We start from the raw sequence: 24,690 nt of genomic DNA, 5'->3' as shown, positions 1-24,690 counted from the left end.
ATGGCCGGCCAACGGGCCTTCACCCTCATCTGTGGTTTGCTGGCAGCCACTTTGGTACACGCCACCCTCATGCCCCCTGCGGTTCTCAACCTAGGTCCAGAAGTCATCCAAGAAAGTAAGTCTTGGCCACGCAAGGCACAACACCATAAAGCACTGGGGAGGTGGGACGGAGCGCCCATCACTGAGGGTGTGCCAGGCATGGTTCCAGGATAAAAGTTCTGGACAGACTACAAAGTTGGGGATGTCTGTGATCTCGGGAAGGAGTCCTGGTGGGTTATAGGGCGATGAACTGAGCTGCTAACCAAAAGGTCAGCGGTTTGAACACACAGTCACTCTGCGGGAGAAAGGTAAGTCTCTCTGTTCCCATAAAGTGTTGTGGTCCAGGAACGCATGGAGACGGTTCCACCCTGTCCTACAGGGGTCGTTATGAGTCTGCATCGACTCGATGGCAGTGGTGATCTCAAGAGATCATGATTCTGTGAATCTTCGTATCCCATAATTTAGTTCCTGCGGTGCCAAGAATGCCCCGCTCTAAGTTTCCATGCCCTTCTGAAAGGGTGCCTGACCATGTGTGATGATGTAACTGGCCTGCCTGCAACCCCTTCATGAAAGTCCCTCTTCTGCATTAGACCTGGTGTCCTGCTAGTCTCTGGAGCAAGCCCTCCACCTTATCCTTCTCCACTCCTGCAACTTGGCACATCCCTGAGCCTCCAGCTGCCGCCTCTGGATCCAACAAGAGGGCCTGCCTCTCAGGGGGGTTGGGAGCACTCGGCGCAATGGGAACTGACAAGCCCTTTCTAAACTCTACACTTGGGCTTCTCAGTACTACTGCCAATTGAGACTCAGATAACGCTTTGTTTCAGGAGCCCTGGTGGTGTAGTGGTTATACGTTGGGCTGCCAACTGCAAGGTCACCAGTTCCAAACCCCCAGCTGCTACACAGACGAAAGATGAGGCTTTCTACTCCTGTATAATTACAGTCTTGGAAAGTCACACGAGACATTCTCCCTTGTCCTACAGGGTAGCTATAAGCCCGATCAACTCAGTGGCAGGGATTAACTCTTTGTTGGGGAGATCTGTTCAGTACTTTACAGGCTGTTTATAGCATTCCAGGGACAACTGGAAATGTCTTTAGACAGGTCAATGACCCTCTGGTGGGGAAATGAGAAGCCCTGTTCTCAGTTGTGGTCTCCCAGGAAGAAGGATGTTCAGTCAGCTTAGGAAGTCCACCACTAACTTACTAAGTGGACCATACCTCTGTACGTCGTGGCCCTGTGCTCAGGCTGGATGGGCAGGGACTTGGATTCCCCAGGCAGGCCAGGCAGCAGAGAGCTCTCAGTCAGAAGCAGCGTGGAGGTCAGCACCTGTGGTTGAGGTTCCCCCAGCATAAGAAGCTAAGCACACATGGTTTCTTTGGGAGGCGATCACAGAAAACCCCTGCAGGAGAGCGGGGAACAAGTCCGAGAGAGGGAGTCAGCACTCTGGAGACTGGAGCTCAGCCGGTGGAACACTGTATTCATCAGTAGGGCCGAGGGGGGCCCAGAAACCACAGAGAACTTGCAATCCATAAATGTAATAGAAAGAATTGTTAGGGGGCTTGGAGTAATAGGACATTGGCTGAGAGAGAAAAGAACAAGAACTCCAAAGGACACCCCAGGGATGGGGAAGGGTCCCCGAGACAGAACAAACTTGGGGAGGAAGAGTCTTCTCCAGAGCTGGTGCTCAAACCTCACGGAAGAGGTTGTGGTGTGAAGCTTACTGGATGGTAGCATTTGATGGTAGCGTTTGCTAGGTGGTTCCAAGCAGAGGTTCATCTGCCGAGATGCCTACAGAATTCGGAATTCTCTGTGAAGCCCTCAAAGAAGGATGAGAGGTTTAATGTTGATGTTGACTCACTGGGATGCCGTCCCAAGAAAATAATCTGGAAGTGAGCTGGGAGCTCAGAGAACTCACTAGCTGCTCTTCGGAGTGCCGCTGAACTTGCTGCCCAAAGCCACTGGACACTGACTCCACAGAGATCAGCAGGAGGTATATCCATGGGCCAGGAAGAGAGGTCCCTTCCCCCTCCAGTGTCCCTCCAGAGCTTCCATCAACAGGGCTTAGCACTGTGCCAGCTGTCAGAGGAGAGATTTTATAAGGCCCACCTCCATGATCACAGAGCAAGCAAAAAGGGTAATGTGTAGTTGAGAGGCAATAACTGTACTGAGCACAGGGGCCCTGGAAAACCATCAGGGATACACACTTGGATCATCTCACCTGAGGGATGATGGCTTCTCAGTCATTGGCTGAGGGCTGCTCCTGGGGCATCACCTCTCAGGTGCTCTGGTCTTCGCTGCACATAGGCCAGATGGCCTCTGACTGGAAGTCTAGAGGTACCGACACCTAGGCTGCCGACTCACTCCCTTCTGGTTCTGCTTGCTCCTTTCTCTGCTCAGTGCCTGAGATTCTTTGGACAACAGGTTCCTAGAATTGGCATGACTATCAGAGAATTGTTAATAATTGTATTTGGGCACTAACACCTCCCCAAACAGGACCTTGTGAGGTCCCTGTCTCTTGGCTCTGGATTTATTGTCTACTGCAGTGGTTCTCAACCTTCCGAATGCTGCGACCTTTCATACAGTTCCTCGGGTTGTGGTGAGCCCCCAACCATAACATTATTTTCGTTGCTACTTAATGACTATAATATTGCTACTGTTATGAATCAGGCAAATCCTATGAAAGGGTTGTTAGACACCCAAAGAGGTCGCAACCCACAGGTTGAGAACCCCTGGCCTACTGGCTGGTGAAGAGGTTACAAGTCCATGTTCTGAGCATACTTGCCAACTCTCCTGGCAGAAGTTGGCTCTCTACCAGCCTGTGAATGGTCCCTACAGTGTCTCCAGCTTCACGCATTTTCATTTGAACATGACACATCTGGGCCACCATCTTCATGGTCCCAGCTACACAACAGAGATGAGCAAGATGAAGTCATCCATACTGTTACCTGCCATCAGAGTCCAAGGATTCCTGAGTGATATCCTTCCCAGGCTGAAGCCCCCACCAATGCATTCTTCCTGCCTTCCTCCTCGGGCCCTGATTGTTGGCTCTTCCTCTAGAGCTGATGCAGGAGCTGAAGGACCACGATGCAGTCAGCATCCTGCACCAGCTTCCATTGCTCAATGCCATGCAAGGGGAGCCAGCCGGGGGCATCCCCGTGATAGGCAGCCTAGTGAACTCCATCCTGAAATACATCGTCTGGTAAGTAAAACAGGGCACACGTCTCTAAATCCCCCCGACCCACGCCACCCCTCTGCTCTGCTGCCCTGAGCGGACTTGACATGCTCAGTCCACAAGCCCCAATGCGTGTCCACTCTGCCTGGATGCGGAAAGGGCATCAGAGGAAACCCCTTCGTTGAGAAGCTCCCAGCGTAGTGAACAGTCACCACAAGACAGAGACACAGAAACTCTTAATAGAGGGAACCCCAGACCAAGGTCACCGAGGTGGGAATGAGACAAGTCTTCCCATTGGCTGGGGTTAATGACTCAGAGTTCATTAAGAGACCAGAAGGAAACAGCCAGCCTCAGCAGAGGCACGGGGGTGGGAGGGTCCGTCAGGAAGGCTGCAGCTCCAGCCCATGGTAAGGAGTAAATGGAGGGGGTGGGTCACAGGCAGTCCAAGGATCTGGGATCCAGCCAAGAGAGGGAAGAGTGCCAGTCATACGCTGTGAGGCGGGGCGTGGGAGAACACCATACTGGGAAGGAGTCAGTCACCGAGGACTGGGATCCATCTGCTGGCTAGATACCCAAGAGACATGGGAAAGACAGGGGTACACATTTGGGGACAATGCTCATTTGATTCTCATCTCTTCTGCATCCCATCCAGGCTGAAGGTCACCTCTGCCAGCATCCTCCAGGTGCAAGTGCAACCCTCGACCGATGGCCAAGAGCTGGTGGTCAAGATCCCCTTGGATATGGTGGCTGGATTTAACACGTAAGGGTATTCCAGAGAGAAGAGCCGTGTTCAGAGGGAGGGAGCGGGGACATAAGGGATAGGGGGAGGATGGTGAGAAGTGAGGTCAGAGGGCAGTTTGGACCAGATCATGTGGGGCCTTGTGGGTCCAGGTGAGGATGTGGCCTTACTGCATGTGAAGGGAGGATGGGATTAGATTCTGGAGCTGTTCTGCAGGGAGGTAGAGAGGGGAGGGTGCCCTGAAATATTGGATGTGGAGCAAAAGAGGAATCAACCACCACTCCCGAGGTGTTGCCCTTGAAGGATGGCGTGCCCAGCCATGAAGATGGGGGGTGGGGGGAGGGGCACATTTGGGAATTCAGTTTTGTCCCTGCTCAATTGGAGACTCCGCTAAGACATCCGAGCAAAGAGTGGGTTACAACATTGGAAGCTACTGTCATAGGGGTGGGGTCTCCACCTGGAGAGGACGCTAAAGTTCAAGCATGGCACGTGTGGGGGACAAGAAGTGGGGGGTGGGGAGAAGCCGAGTAAGCGGGAGGAGATGCAGACAACGAATGTCTCCAGGTTGGAGGGGTGTTCAAAGGGTCTGGTGCCTCCACCCACCCTCTCACCCACCCCCACTAGACCCCTGGTCAAGACCATCGTGGAGATGCACATGGAGACGGAGGTCCAAGCCACCATCCAAATGAAGAGTGGCGGGAGCGGCCTGGTCCTCAGCCAATGTTCCAACAGCCATGGGAGCCTGCGCATCAGCCTGCTGCAGAAGTGAGTACAGCCAGCCTCCCACTGGGCTCCGCCATGAGGGGGGGTTCTCCAAGAGACCCAGAAAGAAAAACACTTGTCACTCCTGACTTTGGGTCTAGGAAGCAAGTCACCAGGATAGAAGCAATCACGGTGGGATTCAAAGCTTAGAGCCAGAAGGCGGGACAAGCAGTGAAGGTAGAGAGGGGCCTCCTTCCTAGGACCCCCTCAAACCGCCCCAGAGACACTCAGGTGGAGTCATGGTGTGAAATCAAAGGCTTTGGGATCAGGCAGCCACAGCTGCTGCCTAGACTGTCCGAATCACCTCTCTGGGCCTCACCTTCCATGGCTATGAAGTGGAGCTGGAACCTCCCAGATTCGATCAGCCAACCTCCATAAACAGCTTGGTGTGGTTGGTATGTGGTGCCCCTCGGGGCTGCCCAAAAATACTGGGCTTTCCTTCTCCTTCTCAGGAGAATGGAGAGATGAGCCCACGACCCTCCTCCCGAAGTCCACACAAGTTTCATGACAACCCTTCTCTCTGACTCTGGTCCCAGAGGACTCTCTGCCTGGGCTAGTCCTGGCCTATAGAGCTGGTCTGACAAGCCATGAAGCCGTACGGGCAAACTCCTTCCTTCCCTGGACTCCATCCCCACTGCTGGAACACAGGGAAGGGGCGACATTCTCTGACACTTCCGAATCTCTCTGTCCCTTCTCCTCTCTGGAAGGCTGTCTTTCCTGGTCAACTCCTTAGCCGACAAGGTCATGAGCCTCCTGATGCCAGCCCTGCCCAACCTGGTGAAAAGTCAGGTAAGGGGAACCAAGGACTCTCTGGCGGGGAGGACTGTTCCCCAACACTGTGGGGACTACAGGGATCTGGGCTGGAACTGCAAACGCGTGGAAATGTCTGGGGCTGGCTAATTCTTTCAGGCAGGACTAAGCGTAGTCAATGGGACCATTGGCAGATTGTTGAGCTCAAGACAAGTGAACCCCACCTTCTGCCGAGAGGACTTAGGCTGATGCCTTGATGTGCTGGCAAACTTGGCACAGGGAGCTCTGCGGGCGGGGGTGGGGAGGGACCCCTGGTTGTAGTGTCTGCTGACTGCTGAGCCATAACTGCCTGCGGGTGATTGCAGACCACCAAGGTGACGTCAGCATGGCGTTGGGAAGAGATGTGCTATCACGCGCTAAAGCCACTGCCACCGAGTCACTTCTGTCTCTCGGGGACTCCAGAGAGGGTGTCTGAGGCTGTGCAGCCTACGCGAGCAGACAGTCTCATCTCTCGCCTGTGGAGCAGCAGGTAGATTTGAACTGCTGACCTTGCGGTCAGCTAAATCCTAGGCATACTACCGTATGGTGCTTCCACCAGACAGATACATGAAAGGGAAAGAACCTTAAGAGATAGTGTTCGCATGCAGGAACAGGAAGGGCTGTAGTTTGAGTGTTTTAATAGACAAGATGACTGGATAACCAAAACCATTTGGGGAGACGAGCCTCCCAAGTCTGTCTTCACGAAACAAAGGTTTCCCCCTCTGCTCGCTGCCTTCCGCTCTCCAGCTACTCGGGCGCCTGGTTTCCTCTGTGGCAGCCCTCGGCATGAACACAGACTGGCGAGCATCTTTCCAGGGTGCCCTGTTTCTGTGGCACTGAGCCACGGTCATGGTTCTGTAATGGCTGCCTAGTATCTAACGCTTGCCTAAGCCATTCCCGGCAGCCTTCTTGAAGGGATCGCGAAGTGAATAGCTTCGTAAAATGTTGCTTTCCTTGGGTGAGGTTTTATTTGTATTTTGGGGGGCAAATTTTGTTCTTCTATCCAAAAGTGGGAATCTCCCAAAGTAGAACCCAGCTCTAAAGCTGCCCCACCCTCCCACAAAGTCATCCCGTATCTGAGCTCATGCTTTGCTGACAGACATATTTTCCTTAGAGGAAAAGGTGAAGGCGGGGGAGTGCCAGGAGCATGAGGCTGTAATGCGCTTTGTGCAGTAGCGTGTTTAAGGGAAACGCCGAGTGAAGCAAACGATCAGAGAGGCCGGCCTTCCAGGACCACACCGCTTCTCCCCACGCTTCCCTAGTTTTGCTGCCCTGGCACACGAATGACTTATTGACCGTGAGGGGAAACGGCGTAGCATCTTTGGGGGGGGGGGGGTCGGCATCTGACAGGAGTCCATTTTACAAATGCTGAATAAGCCCCTCTGGTGTCTGTCTGGAGGTTAGTGGTTGTGTCTTGGGCTGGTGTCCGTCTGGAGGGGTAGTGGTTGTGTCTTGGGCTGGTGTCCGTCTGGAGGTTAGTGGTTGTGTCTTGGGCTGGTGTCTGTCTGGAGGTTAGTGGTTGTGTCTTGGGCTGGTGTCTGTCTGGAGGTTAGTGGTTGTGTCTTGGGCTGGTGTCCGTCTGGAGGGGTAGTGGTTGTGTCTTGGGCTGGTGTCCGTGTGGAGGTTAGTGGTTGTGTCTTGGGCTGGTGTCCGTCTGGAGGGGTAGTGGTTGTGTCTTGGCTGCTAATAGCAAGGCCAGTGATTGGAAACCGCCAAGTGCTCAGAGGGAGAAGGATGGAACTTTCTACTCCCATAAAATGCACGTGTCTCCCAGAACAAAATCATACCCAGTGTGAATGGTGGGGGGGGGGGGACATGGAGTGGAGACCCAAAGCCCATCTGTAGACAACTGGACATCCCCTCACAGAAGGGTCACAAGGAAGAGGTGAGCCAATCAGGGTACAGTATAGCATTGATGAAACACACAACTTTCCTCTAGTTCTTTAATGCTTCCTGCCCCCCACTAGCATGACCTCAATTCTACCTTACAAATTGGATTAGACCAGAACATGTACACTGCTACAGATAAGAGCTGGAAACACAGGGAATCCAGGATAGATAAACCCCTCAGGGCCAACAAGGAGAATAGAGATAGCAGGAGGATTAGGGGAAGGCGGGGGGCGGGGGGGAGAATCGATCACAAGGATCAACATATAACTCCCTCCCATGGAGCGGAGACCCAAAGCCCATTTGTAGGCCACTGGACACCCCCTTACAGAAAGGTCTCAGGGAGGAGACAAGCCAGTCAGGGTACGATGTAGCAACGATTAAAATACAACTTTCCTATAGTTCCTAAATGCTTCCTCTCCCCCTCCCCACCCCCCACACTATCATGATCCCTATTCTACCTTGCAAGTCTGGCTAGGCCAGAGGATGTACACTGGTACAGATAGGAACTGGAAACACAGGGAATCCAGGGAGGATGACCAGTGGTATGAGTGGCGATACTGGGAGGGTAGAGGGAGGGTGGGTTGGAAAGGGGGAATCGATCACTAGGATCTGCATGTGACCTCCTCCCTGGGGGACGGACAACAGAAAAGTGGGTGAAGGGAGATGTCGGACAGGGCAAGATATGACAAAATAATAATTTATAAATTATCAAGGGTTCATGAGGAAGGGAGGAGTGGGGAGGGAGGGGGGAAATGAGGACCTGATGCCAGGGACTTAAGTGGAGAGCAAATTTTTTGAGACTGATGAAGGCAATGAATGTACAAATGTGCTTTACACATTTGGGGGCAAATTGTGATAAGAGTTGTATGAGCTCCTAATTAAAAAAATAAATAAAAGTGAAGATGGGGGAAAAAATAATAATAACTCCCTCCCAGAGGGACAAACAATAGAAAAGTGGGTTTAGGGTGACAGAGGACGATGTAAGATATGAAAATAATAATCTATAACTTATCAAGGGTCCATCATGGAGGGCGGTTGGGGAGGGAGGGGGGAAATGAGGAGCTGATATAAAGGGCTCAAGTAGAAAGAAAATGCTTTGGAAATGTTGATGGCAGCATATGTACAAATGTGTTGGACACAGTGGATGATTGTATGGATTGTGATAAGAGATGTGAGAGTCTCCAATACAAGTATTTAATTTTTTTTTTTAAGTACGTGTCTCAGAAATCCACAGGACAGTTCTACCCTGACCTGTAGGATTGCTACGAGTCAGAATGGACTCTTCGGGAATAAGACTGTGTTTTGGATTTTGGGGTCCGTCGGTCGGTCTCAATTCTAGCTGCTCATCAGAACCTCCTAGACAGAGGATATAAAATCCTGACATCCAGGTCCCACCTCAGAGAGACCGGTATCATCGGCCTCTGTTGGGGCCTGGTGCCACAGAGGGTCCGAATGTGCAACCCGGATGAGCCCCGCTGGTAGAAAGAAAGTGGGGTAGGTAATCATAGGGGACGACGGTGCACGGCTGGGAGGTTCTGGTCTCTCTGGATTCTGGGTCAGCGACGCAGCTGAGCACAGGGGATCATGGAGCCTGGGGGGGAACATGACTATTTCCCAAAGTGCGTGGTCAGTTCTCAATGGTAGCAAATGATAGGAGGAACCGGAGTTCCATCACCACCCCATTTCCCACCACAATTCACTGGCTTTGCTACACTGGCCAGCGGCAGGGAATGCTCAACTGGAAGGTTCTTCCACCAGGCCCACGGCACCTAAGACAAAAGGATGTCAAATGGAAAACATGGGCTGCCTCCAAGCAGGGAGAGCAAAGACTGTGTGTGTGGGGGGGGGGGTCCCACATGAGTCACAGGCTTCCCTCAAGGCGGTCCAGGCGAGAACAGCACCAGGGAAGGCCAGTCTCAGGGCCACGGCACTGCCATCCACGCCCAGAGGCAGTCACTTCTTAGTTGGAAGGAGTGACTCTCTTGAGCAGGGTGGGATGCTTGGTAGTGACCCTGGCCTCTCCCTACTAGGTGACAATAGCACAGCACCCCCAAGTTGCAACAACTAAAATATGTCCCCAAAACCATGCCACACTCACTGCCATGGAGCCAACGCCGACTCACAGCGACCCTCCAGGACAGGGTAGAGCTGCCTCTGAGAGCTTCTGAGACCATGGCTACTCACGGTGTAGAGAGCCCCATCTTTCTCCCTCAGAATGCGCTGGCAGTTTTGAACCTCTGTCCTTGAGGATCATAGCCTAGCACATGGAACTACTAAGCCAATGGCCAGCTGTCCCCAGGAGAACACATGGGCCCCGTAGGGGAACACACCGGCAGTGTTGGGCGAGACGCTCTGTGCGTCCGGCCCCCTCGCTGATGAAGCCCCTGCCTTCATGCTGTTGCAGCTCTGCCCCGTGATTGAGGCATCCTTCAAGGACATGCACGCGGACCTCCTGCGCCTCGTGAGAGGTAGGTGTCCTGCTCTCTCTCTACCAGTCAGGTTGCACCAGCCACCTGGACTCGTCCACAGGAGGGATGAGCCACAGATGCCCCCTGCCCAGGGCTGACAGGCACCTACGATGCACAGGCTTCTGTGTGAGGCCAGGAGGGCCCACGGGAAAGGCCCCAGGATGAGTTCAAGCTCAAATCCTAGTTTTGCTGCCGGCTTGTTTCATCCTTTGGGCAAGCCCCTACCCTGCCCTTCGGCCTCCCGTCCGTCCTCTCCTGTCCATCTGGCCTCCAAGGCCTGTGGTGGCGGCAGCAGCTGTCTTTAAGTGTCATCAAGTTCACTCCTATTTACAGGGACCCTCTGAACCACAGGCTGAAATGCCCCCCGAGTCTGCGCCCACGTCACCATCGCTCCTGAGCTTGAGCCTGGTGTTACAGCCACTGCATCAATCCAGCTTGTCGAGCAGAGGCCTTCCTCTTTTCCAATCAGGCTGCGGTGGGATTAAAAGCTTACAGGGAGTTCTAGGCACATACCGGACACTCGGTCTGGCACAGAGACCTGCTTACCAAAGTGTGCTGGCTGGCTGTGTGATGGACTGTCACCACACCCAGAATGGACATGGGAGAGGAGGGGCCGAGGGAAGAGCCACAGAGCTGCAATCAGGAAAAGAGGCCATTTCCCCCGAGAGATGGGAGGATGCGGCTCCTGTGAAGTGGAGGTTGATGGAAGGAGAAAATCACCGCTGTCGTCTACCCTTCTGGAGCCGGAACCGGCTGGTTCGAAGGGCAGTCAGAGAGGAGTGGAAAGAAGAAGCTGGCATTCACACACCTGCAGCACCTACGATGGGCATGGGCCCAGGCTCGGGCTAGGCATTGTACATACACTGACTCCTTAGACGCCCTGGCAGTCAGAGGAAGAAATGGAGGCTCTGAGAAAATCAGATATTTTTGTCCAGGTTCAGAGTGGACGTTCTCGACATGAGAGGCCCCAGTCAGGCTTGAGGCCACGGGAGCCCTGCTGGCATGGTGGTTAGCGTAGGGCTGCTAACCACCAGGAAAGAGGAGGGGGCTTTCTACTCCCGTAAAGAGTAGAAACACACAGGGACAGTTTGACCCTGATCCTACAGGGTCGCCATGCGTCAGCGTCCACCCAACGGCAGTGAGTTTGGGGTTCATTTAGCCCTTCCTAGGTTCGTTAGAGGGGCAGCCAAAAAGAGAAAGGCCCTTGACAAGATAGACGGACACAGTGGCTGCAGCAATGGGCTCTAAGATGGTGCAGGTCTGGGCAGTGTTTCACGCTGGCCTCCTGAGGGTCACTATGAGTGGTCTGGACAGCACGTCTGGCAACAGCAACAAATGCTCAGAGGTGAGAAGACAGTAACTGCCGTCGCTGATGCTCAAACCTAGGTGGGCTCCTCTGCTCTCCTGGGCCCAGAGCAGGAGCTTCCAGTGTAGTGGGCGGGGTCAAGGGCAGAGCCTGCAGCCAGGGCAGGTGGGACATCATCGACACCTGGTGGCCACCTGTGGAAATTGTGAAACGAACAGATGTGTACAGCTAGGTACCGATATCCCAGACCAGACGCTACTGCACGCGGGAAGGTGCTCGCCATTCTAGCAGAGAAGAGATGAAGCGTTACAAGCAATAGGCAAGATTTTTGCCTAAACCATGAATTCAGTGCACACAGGGCCTTGAACAAGTCCCTCCACTTTGCTGAGCTGGATGAGTTTTTCCATCTGTAAGATGGGGTAACCACAGGGCCTTAGCTCCTAGGGTGATTGTGAAGGGTTTAGATCCTCAGCATCCCCACCATCATCGTTGTGATCCTCAGCATCTCCATCATCCTTGTGCTCAGTCCGCCCCACCCTGCCCACCACCCTCACAGAATGTTCTTCCCGAACAGCACCCATCCCCCTGGGCTTTAACCACCTGGAATTTGATGTCCTGTCTCCTGCCATCAAGAAGAACGTCGTGCAGCTTAACCTGAAGGTGAGTGGCACAGGGTCTCCCCTGAAGGTCAAGGGTCAGGGACTACTACACCAGCCACGGTTAGGACACGATGCCTGACTCAGAAAAGTCACACCCCATGGAAACCATCTCAGGAGGAAACCCAACAGGTGGGATTTAAGGACCCCACGAAGAATACAGGCCCAGGGAGATCACTTCTCCAACTCTGATTTCCCCAGATGGCGAGTTGGGCTGCTAGCTGTAAGGTTAGTAGTTCAAAACCACCAGTGGATCTGCAGGAGAAAGATGAGGCTTGTGGCAGTCTCTAAAACCCACAGGATCAGTTCTATCCTGTCCTGTCAGTCGGCATCAACTTGGTGGCAGTGAGAGGCCAGGGCGGTTTGCTCAGAGCACTTGCCTGAGCCCAGGATTGAGACACTTCACTGAGAGTTACCCAAATCTGTTTCTCTACCAGGCCCAGTGCTCTCAGGCTGTGTGGCTTTGGGCAAGTTTCTTTACCTCTCTGAGCCTTGGTTCCTCAGCTCTAGGTTTCTTAGTTTCTTAGCTTCTATGCCACCAAAATTCATCCAGGAAAGGTTTCTTCTTGGTTTCTTTGACTTTATAACAGTCACCAAGGAGAGGATGAAATGGGACAGAGTAGGGGCTGGCAAACAGAACATGTTTTAATTTTTTTTTAAACAAGCTCACTGCCATAGAGTCAATTCTGACTTATAGCAACCCTGCAGAACAACTTAGAACTGCCCCTTTGTGATCCCTCACCTGTAACTCTTTCTGGGCTAAGAGAGCCTCACCTTTCTTCTTCAGAGCAGCTGGTGGGTTCGAACTGCTGATTTTGCTGATAGTACACCACTGGGGCTCCTCCAGAAATTTTCTTTTAAAAAAAAACTCATTGTCATCAAGTCAATTCTGACTCATAGAGATCCTGTAGGACAGAGTAGAACTGCCCCTGTGGGGTTCTGAGACTGTAACTCTTTACAGGAGTGGAAAACCTCATCTTTCTCCCAGGGAATGGTTGGTGGTTTCAAATTGCTGGCTTTGAGGTTAGCAGCCCAGTGCATAATCCTCTACACCAACACAGCTCCCTAGGAAATGCTAGCACTCGATAAATGTGGAGCCGCACTTCCACACCGTGCTGAACTCTGAGAGAGGCCGTGCCAGCCCAGAGTCCCGCTCCTGTAGCTCCCTTGCATCAAGCATGACTGCCCTTCATGTTGCCATTTTGAATGTCCCCTTCAGCCAAATGGTATGAGATGCCTGAGTGTCCACTGAGGCACCTGAAATGATCTGGGGGGTTCAGGTGGAGCAGACATTTCCAGCCACTGGAGCTAACCAAGGTACTGAATTCTAGGCTTAAGCTCCCTGGGAGCAAATGCAGAGCAGAGAGAGAAACGGAACGGTGTCATTTCCTTCTGGGTTGTTGTGATAGGCTTAGCTGGGAAGTTCAAAGTCTCCGTCAGTTCCTGGCTCTGTGTCTCTTCAGGCCAAGTTGTTGGACTCAAAGGGCAAGGTGACCAACTGGTTCAACAGCTCTGCGGCATCCCTGACGGTGCCGTCGCTGGACAGTGCCCCTTTCAGCCTCGCTGTGAGACAGGATGTGGTGAGTTCTGCGGTGGCTGCCTTGGTCCCTCCAGAAGAACTGGCTGTCCTGTTGGACTACGTGGTAAGTCTCAGCGCGGGACCTCACTAGGGGAACTTCCTGAGTCCAAGAAGGTGCGGGGAGCCCTGGATCCCAACTAGGACTCCCCTGCCGGGCTCCTTGACTTCCCTCCAATTAGGGAGAATCCATTGCTTACTCTGCCAGATCCAAAGTCCTCCCCATGAGGTTCCAATCCTGTCCTCCACCAAAGGGCAGCCTGCCCAGCCAAAGGGCATCTTAGGTGCATACACATCTGTCCAGAGAAGACAAATACCACTTGGATGGATATAAGGCAATCGAGACCGTTATACCACTGCTGTCCACTAGGGGGCCCGGGACTTCAAAATCCATCCTACCGTCAAGTCAATTCCCAGGACAGCGACTCAATCCTACAAAATAGAACTTCCCCTGTCAATCTTTGCGGGAGTAGAAAGTCTCATCTTTCTCCCTGGAGCAGCTGGTGGGTTCCAATCGCGGATCCTGTGTCTAGCAGCTCAATGGCCATACCTATTACAACTCCTTAAGAGCTCCTCGGGTGTGGGGCAGACATCATTCATGGTCAGAGCCTTCCTTTCCGATTGAGCCTGGACACTGACTCAGCCTTGAAATCCTATCAGTGCAGGGCAGCAGAGGACCACCACGGATCCCCTAGAATGGGTCACCCGCTCCATACAGGTGGACTGCTAAGGAAACAGGGAGAAAGTGCTGGCCCAAAGTCCTGGGAGGGGAGACGGAGTTTAGGTCAGCTAACAGGCAGCAAATGCCCGCTAATTAAAAAGGAGAACTCTGAGGAGGAGCTGGGATGAGGTTGCCAGTAGCAACCACATTCACGGCTGTGGTAAAACGTGGGTTCACATCTATGTGTCCTCCAGGAGTGGGCACAACCCACAAGACCCTCGGGCACCACCACTGGCCACAGGAAAGGGTCGGGTGGGTGAGGGCCCCCCATTCCTCAGCAGCAGACAGGGCTGTTTCCCAAACAATTGGCATGCATGGCCAGGACTGCCAGGCCCACCCAGTTTTTCTGATGTCCAAGGACCCTATCACCCCCACCGTGGGGCACAGAAGGCCCATCTGTCTCCCCTGGCCCTTCTGGCTGACCTACTCTGACCTCTTCTCACCCTCAGCTTCCGGAGCTTGCCCGCCAGCTGAAGTCTAGCATCAAGACCATCAGTGGACAGGTCAGTCCATTTGTCCTCTGGCAGCCTGGTGGATGTTCACTGGGGTCTCTACCTAGGCATCTGGGGAAACACTGGGGGAGGCATGGGAGTTGGGCTGGGGGGAGCTGCTTGCTTTCCTCCCAGTGCTGTGAATTTAGCAGAGCAAGTCCCTGTCCTCACAGAGAGGGAACAAGTCAAATACTTAGATGGATAATATTTCATTTACAGGGACAGTGACCAAGGCCGGGGTCCAGGGGTTCTGGAGCATTCCTGGGACAACTGATAGTTCTGGGAGGTCAGGGAGGGACTCTCTGGAGGGAAGGGGAAGACAGGCAGATGGAACCACAAAGCCCAAGGCTACGTATGAAGTAGGAAGATCTTGAAGGAGGAAGGGGGCTGGCCAGAGCACAGAGAGGAAGCGGGGGTGGAGGTGGGAGGATAGGACAAAGAAGCTGGGCAAGGCCAGGCAACATGGGACCACATGGGATCCCAAGGGCCTGTGGGCCTGAGCCAGGTTCTGGGGGTGGAGGGTGTCACATGTGGGCCTGATGTCTTTCTAGGCTGCAGATCTGTTGGGGCCCACGCAGATTGTGAAGGTCTTAATTCAGGACGCCCCCCAGCTCCTTCTGGGGCAGGGCAACGCCAAGGTGGCTCAGCTGATCGTGTTTGAGGTCTTCGCCACAAATGAAGTCCTCCGACCCTTCTTCACCCTGGGCATCGTGAGTGCGACACCAGCAGCAGCCTGGGGTTGGGGGCCCCTCCTGCTTCACTACACATGCCCACCAAACTTGCCACCCAACAAGGATGGGGGAGGGAGAAGAACTGTGAACCAAGAGTTTGGAGCTCTGGGGAGGGGGAGCAGCCCTTGACCTGCACACTTCTTAGGGAACTTGGGGTGGGATCTGAACTCCCATGCATCCCAGGAACTACATTAAGTGAAAAGTCTGGATGAGGTTGCCTTCAGGAACAGCTAGATCCAGGTGTGCAGGCCATCGTATCTTTGTTCTTCCTCCCCGGCTGGCGGCCTTCATCTTCCAGCTGGCTGTCCCTTCACGGGTCCACAGAGTGGAGCCCATACTGAAACAAGAGGACTGGCCTTTGGCACCCCAGCTTGTCTGTCCATCCTTAGTCGCCAGTGGCTCCCAGTGGTCAAGGGGACCATCACCACCACCACCTCCCCCACAGCAAGGAAGGCAGCTCAGTTCAAGAGGGGGGAGAGGAGGGACAGGTGTGCCCCACGAGCAGCAACACTGCCCGCCGCTGAGGCAGGGGCACCCGCACTGTCCGTTAAAGAAGGCAGGGGAGAGGAGCAGATGAGGCAGGCGCTGTCCTTTGGCTTCAAGGCTGCCGTCTCGGGAAGACTCCTCTGCAGGTTCGAGCTGACACGGTGCTTCCAGTGGAGATGCTTTGCCCAGCGGCCGGCACACGGTCACAGAGACGACAAGGGGAAGGGTACCCCCGGAGCTGTGCAGCCCAGTGTCCTGGGTTAAATGACAGTCACGCGCGCGCACCAGCCTGGTGGGACCCTCCCTGGTCAATGGCAGGAACTTTCCCAGAGACAAGTTTGATCTCCAGGACAGCTGACCTGGAGCTGGAGCCCGCCACACTGCCCTCTGAGCCACTCCAGCCCAGAAGCCAAATGGCTGCTCCTCTTTGGACCCCATATTTGTGACCTGGCTCAGTGGGTGACTTTCCTAGTAAGATCAAGGTCAGCAGTTTCCAGATGGCCACTTACACTCTGTCCCTCATTTCCTCAGCTCTACCAAACCCAAACCAAACCAAGCCAAACTCACTGCCATCGAGTCAATGCTGCCTCAGAGCAACCCCATAGGGCCGGACAGAACTGTCCTGTGAGTTTCTGAAATGACAGCTCTTTGCAGGAGTAGGAAGCCCCGTCTCTCCCCATTGGAGTGGTTGGTGGTTTCAAACTGCTGACCTGGGGATTGTAGCTCCACACAAAACCACTAGGCTCCCAGGTTCCTCCTGAGCTCTACAATGCAGTAGCAATAGGACCAGCCTCCTAGGCTTATAAAACTCTTCCATCTCGGCTCAGCACACAGTGAAGAGGGCTTGATGCTGTCACTGTGGCCTCCATCATGACGTCCCCACAACAATCCAATGTTGGATCTGTCAAGTAAGGAAGGAGGACATAGTGCTTGGGAAAGAAAGAGCAAGACCCTCCACGAGATGGACTGTCCAGTGGCCGCAGTAGTGGGCTCAGCCCTCACAGTGGTTGGGGCGACAGTCCAGAGCCGGGCGGTGTTTCATTCCGTTGTGCACGGGGTCGCTGTGAGTCGGGACTGATTGGACTGCTCCGGTCAGCAGCATGGCTGTTATCCCGTCCAGCAGATGAGGACAGGGAGGCCCAGGGAGGTCACTGCCTTTGCATGGTCACAGAGCCTGTCACTGAGATTCGGACCATGTCAGCTACACCATAGAGCAGTGGTCCCCAACCTTCCTCATGCCGCGACCCTTCAATACAGTTCCTCATGTGGTGGTGACCCCCAACCATAAAATTATTTTCATTGCTACTTCTTCTCTGTCATTTTGCTACTGTATGAATTAGGCGACCCACAGGTTGAGAACCGCTGCCCTAGAGCCTCCTGGCGTAACCCCACACCCCACGCTTGACGCCTCCTCTTAGCAGGGCGTCACCCTCTCTTCCTGCAGGAAGCAAACTCAGAAGCTCAGTTTTACACCGAAGGGGACCTGCTTTTGCTCAACTTAAACAGCATCAGGTAAGGATGGAAGTCACTGGGAAGACCCCAGGGACGGAGCGGGCACGCCCTGGGGCATCAGGTTTCTTGGAACGGAGAGCCTTCTGTGGCTGCCCGAGCATGGGGCATTGAGCATGGGGCAAGGCTGTTGTGGGCCTCCCTGGCCTGCAGTCTCTGGCGGTCTCCAACAGAGCATAGGCAAAGGGAAGGAGATGGAAGAGGCCTGGTCGAAGCCACAGGCCAGGCTGACCCGCCCATCCTCTTGCCCACACTCTCAGCCCTGGGCGGCCCATTCTGGGCATGCCCAAGACTGAACCAACACTAGGGATCGGTGGCAGTGAGAGGGCACCCCGACATCGTGTCCCCTGGTACCCAGCCTGTTCTCCCCCAGCCCACTTGATCCCTGCTGCCCCAGAAGTGGGTCACAGGGCACACCAGACCCTCCCGGGACAAATCTCACATCCACCAGGTGTTTGGATCGGCCCACACATGATGGGTTTTCAAGTCCATTTAATGGTGCCACATATAAAAACCCGCATAGCTGGCCCCTAGGCCCGGATTCCCACACAGTAGAGCAGCAAGTACCAGAGTCGGGAATCAGGTGTCCCTGTCACAGCGACCCTGTAGGACAAGGTGGAACTGCCCCTGTGAGTTTCCAAGACTGCAACTCTTGACTGGAGTAGAAAGCCTGTCTGTCTCCCATGGAGAATCTGATGGTTTCAAACAGCTGACCTTGCAGTTAGTAGTCTCACAAGTAACCACTACATCACCAGGGCTCCCCTACACAGAGTAAGTGCTCAATAAATACTTTCTGAAGGAAGGGGGGAAGACAGGATCGAGTCCCCAGGGGCCTTTCTCATAAGCATCTTCCATTACAGCGTTGATCGAATCCAACTGATGAACTCGGGAATCGGCCTATTCAACGTGAGTACCAACAGCAGGGCCAGCTGCTTGGTCCCCAAAGACTTGTCTCCAACATGGGCAGCACTCTGGTAGACTCCACGTTGCCAAGTCCCCAAGTCCCAGAATGGGGGCATCAGGCCAGGGTTGCCCCAGGACTTGTGGGAAAGCTGTGGCTCTGGACCTTCTAGCTGTTCAGGAAGAGGGACGAGGTCCAGGCAGCAGCCACTGACTCCTGGCTCAGGTGTTTACTGAGCACCTACTGTATGCTTGCCCAGCCGAGAACACGTGCGTGCATGCGCACACTGACACACACACGGCCAGATACTCACGTGCACAGTTACACACTCTTCCTTCCATCAAGTTCGGTGCCTCCGTTAGAAAACCACCCCTCAGGTTCACGGTCCCCTTTTGCTCACGCAGACTCGCTGGGCGACCCCTGGGCGGCCTCCTCCCTGCGGGCCCTCCGGTTCTCCCTCTGCATCGGGCTGAACCAGCTTTGCAGACTGGACGGCCTTGCCTGCCATTATGTCTCCTTTGGCCCTAGGGTTTCGTTTCATTTTGTTTTGAGACATTTTATAAGTATTTAAAGTTTAAAATACTTTTGAGTCCCAAAACATCTAAAATGTCCACTATTTCAACTCCTCAGAAGGAGGTGAAGTTGAAACTACTTTAAGCCTGGGAGGTTTCCCCGTGAAAACCAGGACCGGGCTCCCATGGAGCAGTCCTAAGTCCTGACTACCAAGGACCCCATTCCCTCTGGTACCTCCTTCACCCCAGCCAGGCCCCAGGGGTGGTTGCCTGAGAGCCCCTTGGACTCTGGCATCTCCCCAGCCACCCCTCATCCCCTGTTGCTGGGTGGTGTCTGTCCTGGGGACAGCTGGAAGGACAGAGGGACAGTGCCCTCTCTCTCCCAGCCTGAGCTCCTGAAGAACGTCATCACTGAGATCCTGCTGGCCGTCCTGCTGCCCAATGAGAACGGTGAGTCTTTGCCACCCCCTCCTCCCTGTGCGCCTGCCAGGGTCCCCCTCGAGGACCCTTTACATTCCTGCATTGTGCACGCATTTTCCTTTCAACAGCTCCAAACTCTACCAGGCAGTTTCTTGCCTAGCCAGCTGGAATTGACCTCGCCCCCCCTCCCCTCTCCCAACTCTAGGAAAACCTCTCCGAGTCCAGAGCCTGGGCCACTCAGAGACACCGGGCAGGGCCCAGCCTCATGGACTCCCAGGTGTCCATAGACAACCAGCGCTCCCTGGAGCTGCCTTATGCAGAACGGGGTTCAAGCCTGGTGCCCCCTCTTATGGGCTGTTCACCTCGAGCAAACGGCTTCATTTCTCCAGAGCCTCCGTCACCCACTCATGTACACTGGGGCCCTGAGATCAACTTCCTGCAGGGACGCTGGCCACACAGCAGCGCTCAGCACTTCCATTTCCACGGCTCAACCCTTGGCTTGTGGGCTCGCGGGAGGGAGCTGGGAGAGAAGGTGGAACTTCCCTCTAGGCCAGCAACCCACTGCCAGCCCTGCTTCCTCCGTTCCTGTATGTATTCGTGTGGGGAAGCTCAACCTGTGGAAACCTCTGCTGTGGACCATGGGAGCCCCTGGCGGCTCTTGAGCAGGAGCGTGAGAGGATGGGAGGGTGTATATGCGGTGAGCAGCCAGAAGATGGTGTCAGAAGCAAAGGGTGGGGAGAAGAGACAAAGTGGGTGCTGGGGGGCCAGAGAACAGGCGTGCAGAGGCAGAGGAGACCCGCAGAATCCCTGGTAAGTCCCGAGGCAGGACTGCCTGTCTATGACCGCATTGTTGTTGCAGGCAAATTACGGGCCGGCATCCCAATTTCCATCACGGAGGCTTTAGGATTTGAGGCAGTTTCCTTGTCTCTTACCAAGGTGAGTGGGCTGTGGGGACATAACTTAAATGCCTTAGGGAGTGTACAAGGACCCAAGTGATGGTGTGGTTATGTGTTGGACTACGATCCACAAGGTTAGCAGTTCAAATACACCAGTGCTCTCTGAGGGAGAAAGACGGGGCTTTCTACCCCACGGGGTAGTTCTACCCAGTGCTACAGGGTCCCTATTGGTCAGCATTGACCCGATGGCAGTGGGAGGGGCAGGAGGGAACAGGGGAGGATACTGAGGAGTCCTGGCAGCCCAATGGCTAAGGACTTGAAGGTTCACTGAAGGTCAGCAGCACAAACCCACCAGCTGCTCCATGGGAGAACACTGCAGCTCCAAAGCCCTAGGGGCAGTAGGTGTAGTTGAGGGAGGGCAGCTGGGCTGGGAGGGTCCTGGGATGGGGGCCCAGGCTGTGTTCCACTCATTGGGGGACCTTGGTCCTGCCCAGGCCTCTCACCTGATCTGGATTCTAGAGGGTGGAAAACTGACCAGAACTGGCCTGGGGTCAGTACACCTCCAGCTGTTCCCATTCATTCAGTGATATGTCTGGAAGGCCTACTGTGTGCCGGGCATGCTTGAGTGTACTTGAGGCCACACAAATGAACAAACAGAAACCCCCCCACTCCGCTGCCTGGTGCTACTGTTCACACATAAGGCCCTCCTATTATGGTCATTCTGGTGAATGCTTTCAGGGTCATGGCCTCCGAGTGCCAGCAGGTACCTTATCAACAACCAAAAGCCACCAACCTCAGTGCCATCAAGTCCACTCTGACTCACTGCAACCCTGTAGGACAAGGTAGACCTGCTCTTGTGGGTCTCGCTCCCAAGGAATGACTGGTGGTTTCGAACTGCTGACCTGATGGTTCACAGGCCAACACAGAACCACGAGGCCACCAGGGCTCCTTGGTCAAGGACCAGCCAGCAGAGATCTTGCGTCAGGTGGGAAAGACTCCATTTGACTTTTCTCCTCTAATTCCAGGATGCCCTTGTGATCACACCGGCCTCCTTGTAGAGCCCTGGACAGCTCTCCTCTCTCCCCATGAAGATTCAGAGCGTGGTCTTCCAGGGAAGGATGCCTGACTGGGAGTGGGGGAGAGGGTGGGCCCCTGGCAAGCTCTGGAGACTGCAATAAACAAGTACTTCACGGTGACTCTTGTCACATGGTTCATCTCTATCCCAGCACACACGTCACTTGGCCCCTGGAGGGCTTGGAAGATGCCCAAGACCTGTGCTCAGACATCCCTGAGCCAACCCAGGAAGTGACTGAGACATCTGTGGGTCCTGTGGGAGTGAGGTGCAAGGTCACTGCCCCCTCCCTGGGCTTCAGGAAGGAGAAATTCGAGTTTTTCCTCCTGCCTTCTGGGTCCACGTCAAGGCCACGAAGATGGGGAACTGGTTGGACTTGGCAGTGTGCTAGACCGAGGACTCTTTAAACAAGAGGCTTTGATGGCGGTGAGCGAAGCTCTGAGTTCTGGCCAAGCCACTTACTGGTTGTACGAGGCTGGGAGGTGGCTCCCCTTCTCTGGCCTCGGTTTTCTTCTCTGTAGAATGGGTAGACTCGCAGTCCCACCTCGGAGGCCATGGTGAGGATTAAATGTGGAAGAGAGCACTTCCAGACCCATGGCAGGCCCTGGAGGCATGTCGGGGCGGGGGCGGGGTGGGAGGGAGGGCGATGTCATCCTTGCTGTGGTCACCTGGACTCCATGAGTCAGGCATTATCACAGAAGGCCCTCCCTGCCCTGACAGCGGCGAGGGTGACTGCCATTGTGTCGCTGACCTGCCTGGTATCAGGAGACTCCAGGCAGACAATGGGCTCCTGTTCTCAGCTGCCTAAGCACACACAGCGCTACTTCCCACCAGGGGCCGTGCAGATAGGGTCATGGCAGCTACTTGGGGAAGAGGCACTTCCGGACTGTGAGACATCCACAGCAGGCCTGCTGGCCCAGGCACAGCAGCGGATCACAGGCTGGGCAGGCCACCCAGGGAGCAACTTCCCTCCCGACAAGCCCTGGGCCAGGCCTTGAGGCCCTTACAACACACCTGCCCAGGTGGCAGGCTCGTGCTGAAGCTTCCCTCGCATCCCCCAGCCTCACCCCTGTGCGGCCATCTGAAAAATGGCTGGGAATTTGCTCCCATCACATTTCTTGATTCTTCTAAATCATGTTAAAAGTGGGTTAGAGTGTCCCTCCCCAGGGAGCTGAGGCCCTCAGGCTCCTTGGTGTTTAAGGTTGGTCCCCTAGGCACCCCGTGAGGCTGTGTAAAGACCTGTTGGTGTGGAGGCCCTGCAAGGAAGCTGCAGGGTAGGGCAGAGTCTCTGGATTGGGGTGTAGCCTGGCGCTGATGAAGGGGTCTCTGTCCCACACAATCCTGTCCGAGGGTAGCTGCTCCGTCACCCAGACTAGGCTGGCACCCCAGGATCTTTCTCCCAAACATGGCTCGCAGGCTTCCATCTTCCTGTGTCATCTGTGGCTCCCAGGGCAGTAATGAATCCTTGCAGTTTCTCAACTCCTTGTAGGGCCAAGGACAGGGGGTGGGGAGCAACTCAGAGGCACTCACCCTAGACTCCCCCCCCACCCCGCAGAGCTCCCCAGGAGGATGGAACCGGTGTCCGCAAGGGTTGAATGATGCCCTCTATTGTCTGCTTCCCCTTCCCTGTCTCACAGCCCTGCTCCCCCGGGCCGGCTTCCTAAGCAACCACCTGCACCCAAGCAGGTGTTTCAGGGTCTGCCCTCGGGGAACCCAGGGCAAGACAAGCCTTTGCTCTTGGCAGGTCCCAGGCAAAGGGTCCTCCAGACCTACCCTCATGCAGCCTTCCCCTCAGGTTCTAGCACAGGCTCAGCCGGCTTCTTCTCCTGGGCAAATGCCGAAACAGCGAGACTGCCAAGTCGCCCTTAGCCATCAGCCTACTGCCTCCCCTCTACTCCTTCATCCCATGCGCTGGGGTCACCACCTCCCAAGCAGGAGAGAAGACTGGCCTCTGGCAACCTCCTTCCCATCTGGGGCATCGAAAGACTGTCAAAGCAAGAGCTTTCAGACCCAGAATCCCCAGGCTCCACCGCCTTCCTGGGTTTCGGGGTGAGAATAGGGAAGAACTTCCCCCTGACTCCTAACAGCAGCATCGAAGAAAAAGAAACACAAAGCCCCATTTCCGTAAACTGCCCAGACTGGCAGGCATGATTACTCACAGCCTTCCCCTCAGAGAGGACAGGACAGGTTACACCCAGGTGGTAAAATGATGCACTGGAATGGGAACCCAGAGCTCTCCCACTGTGTCTCCCTGACTCCGCAATAAGACACACTTCTTCCTGATCCCCCAAGGGAGGGTGAACCACTCCCCATTTGACAGCCCAGTAGGCCGAAACTGAGCGAGGCTGTCACAGCTGTCCTGTGCCTTCCCTGTGTCCTTCTCAGGTCTTCCCTTTCCCTGGCCCCTAGAGAAGACCCCCGGGACCTCGTCCATCTCTCAGCAGAGATGAGCCAATGAGGTGAACAGGGTCCCTGAGGATCCAGCCAAATGTTTCCCTCCTATTCCATTTAGACTCATGGTGACCCTATCGGGGAGGGTAGACCTGCCCTTGTGGTTTTCCAAGACTAGAACTCTTTAAAGGAGTAGAAAACCTCATCTTCCTCCCCCGGAGCGGCTGGTGGCTTCCAACTGTTGGCAGCACGATGCATCAGCACAATGCTGCCAGGGTCACCTGAGTCAAAACTGATTCAATGATGAATATTTTTATTATGATGAGCCCATTGAGAGGGAGTCCTGGTAGTTATGAATTGGGCTGTTAACCACAAGGTCACTGGTTGGAAACCACCAGCAGTTCCTTGAGAGAAAAAGGAGGCTTCCTACTTCCATTAAGAGTTGTTGCTATTGTTGCTGTCAGGTGTCATCGGGTCTGTTTGTCTCTGTGCACAACAGAAGGAAACACTGCCGGGTCCTGGGCCATCCTCACCAGTGTTCCCATGCCTGAGCCCATTGCTGCAGCCACGAGGTCGGTCCATCTCCTGGAGGGCCTTCCTCTTGTTTGCTGCCCCTCCCTCCACTTCACCAAACATCCTGACGACACGCCCAAAGTATATAACGCCAAGTCTCACCAGCCTTGCTCTGAGAAGCATTCTGGGCATACTTCTCCCAAACCAAATCGGTTTGTCCTTTGAGCTGTCTGTGCTACTTTCAATATTCCTCTCCAGCACCACAATTCAAATGCATCAAGTCCTCCTTGATTTCAGCAAGTAAGGTTGTGTCATCCACATATCCCAGGTGGTTAACAAGCCTTCCTCCAATCCTGATGCCACCTTCTTCTTCATATAAGCCAACTTCTCCGATGATTTTCTCAGCATACAGAGTGAATAAGCAGGGTGAGAGGATATAACCCTATCACACACTTTTCCTGATTTTAAACCAGGCGGTATTTCCTTATTCCCTGTGCACAACTGTGTCTTAATCCACGTACAAGTTCTCCACGGGCACCATCAAGAGTTCTGGCATTCCCGTTCTTCTCAGGGTTATCCAGAGTTTGTTATGATCCACATGGTCGAAAGCCTTGGCACAGTCAATAAAACACAAATAAACATCTTGCTGGCA

The 24,690-nt window shown here is 54.4% G+C and overlaps 1 protein-coding gene across 1 annotated transcript; it reads left to right on the top strand.

Annotated features, from left to right (window-relative positions):
* Positions 1 to 21,120, top strand: BPIFB1 (BPI fold containing family B member 1). Its single transcript, XM_075527789.1, has 15 exons — positions 1 to 115; positions 3,095 to 3,236; positions 3,862 to 3,969; positions 4,573 to 4,713; positions 5,418 to 5,499; positions 9,794 to 9,857; positions 11,738 to 11,823; positions 13,283 to 13,462; positions 14,566 to 14,619; positions 15,159 to 15,317; positions 17,269 to 17,336; positions 18,194 to 18,239; positions 19,133 to 19,196; positions 20,026 to 20,102; positions 21,088 to 21,120. Exons 1-15 carry the CDS (start codon positions 1 to 3, stop codon positions 21,118 to 21,120), a joined length of 1,419 nt encoding a protein of 472 aa, XP_075383904.1.
* The last annotated feature ends 3,570 nt before the right edge of the window (positions 21,121 to 24,690 follow it).

This window comes from Tenrec ecaudatus, chromosome 12, assembly GCF_050624435.1.
Source record: "Tenrec ecaudatus isolate mTenEca1 chromosome 12, mTenEca1.hap1, whole genome shotgun sequence".
Lineage (NCBI taxonomy): Eukaryota > Metazoa > Chordata > Mammalia > Afrosoricida > Tenrecidae > Tenrec > Tenrec ecaudatus.
The sequence above is the reverse complement of the archived record's forward strand: the minus strand, read 5'-3'. Positions and strand labels throughout refer to the sequence as shown.

What these genes read in the sequence shown, in the direction of transcription:
- BPIFB1 (XM_075527789.1), top strand. Translation starts at nt 1, where the DNA reads ATGGCCGGCCAACGGGCCTTCACCCTCATCTGTGGTTTGCTGGCAGCC. An exon ending in TCCAGAAGTCATCCAAGAAA is followed by an intron (nt 116 to 3,094) that starts GTAAGTCTTGGC and finishes CTCTTCCTCTAG; the next exon opens with AGCTGATGCAGGAGCTGAAG. An exon ending in CCTCCTGCGCCTCGTGAGAG is followed by an intron (nt 9,858 to 11,737) that starts GTAGGTGTCCTG and finishes CTTCCCGAACAG; the next exon opens with CACCCATCCCCCTGGGCTTT.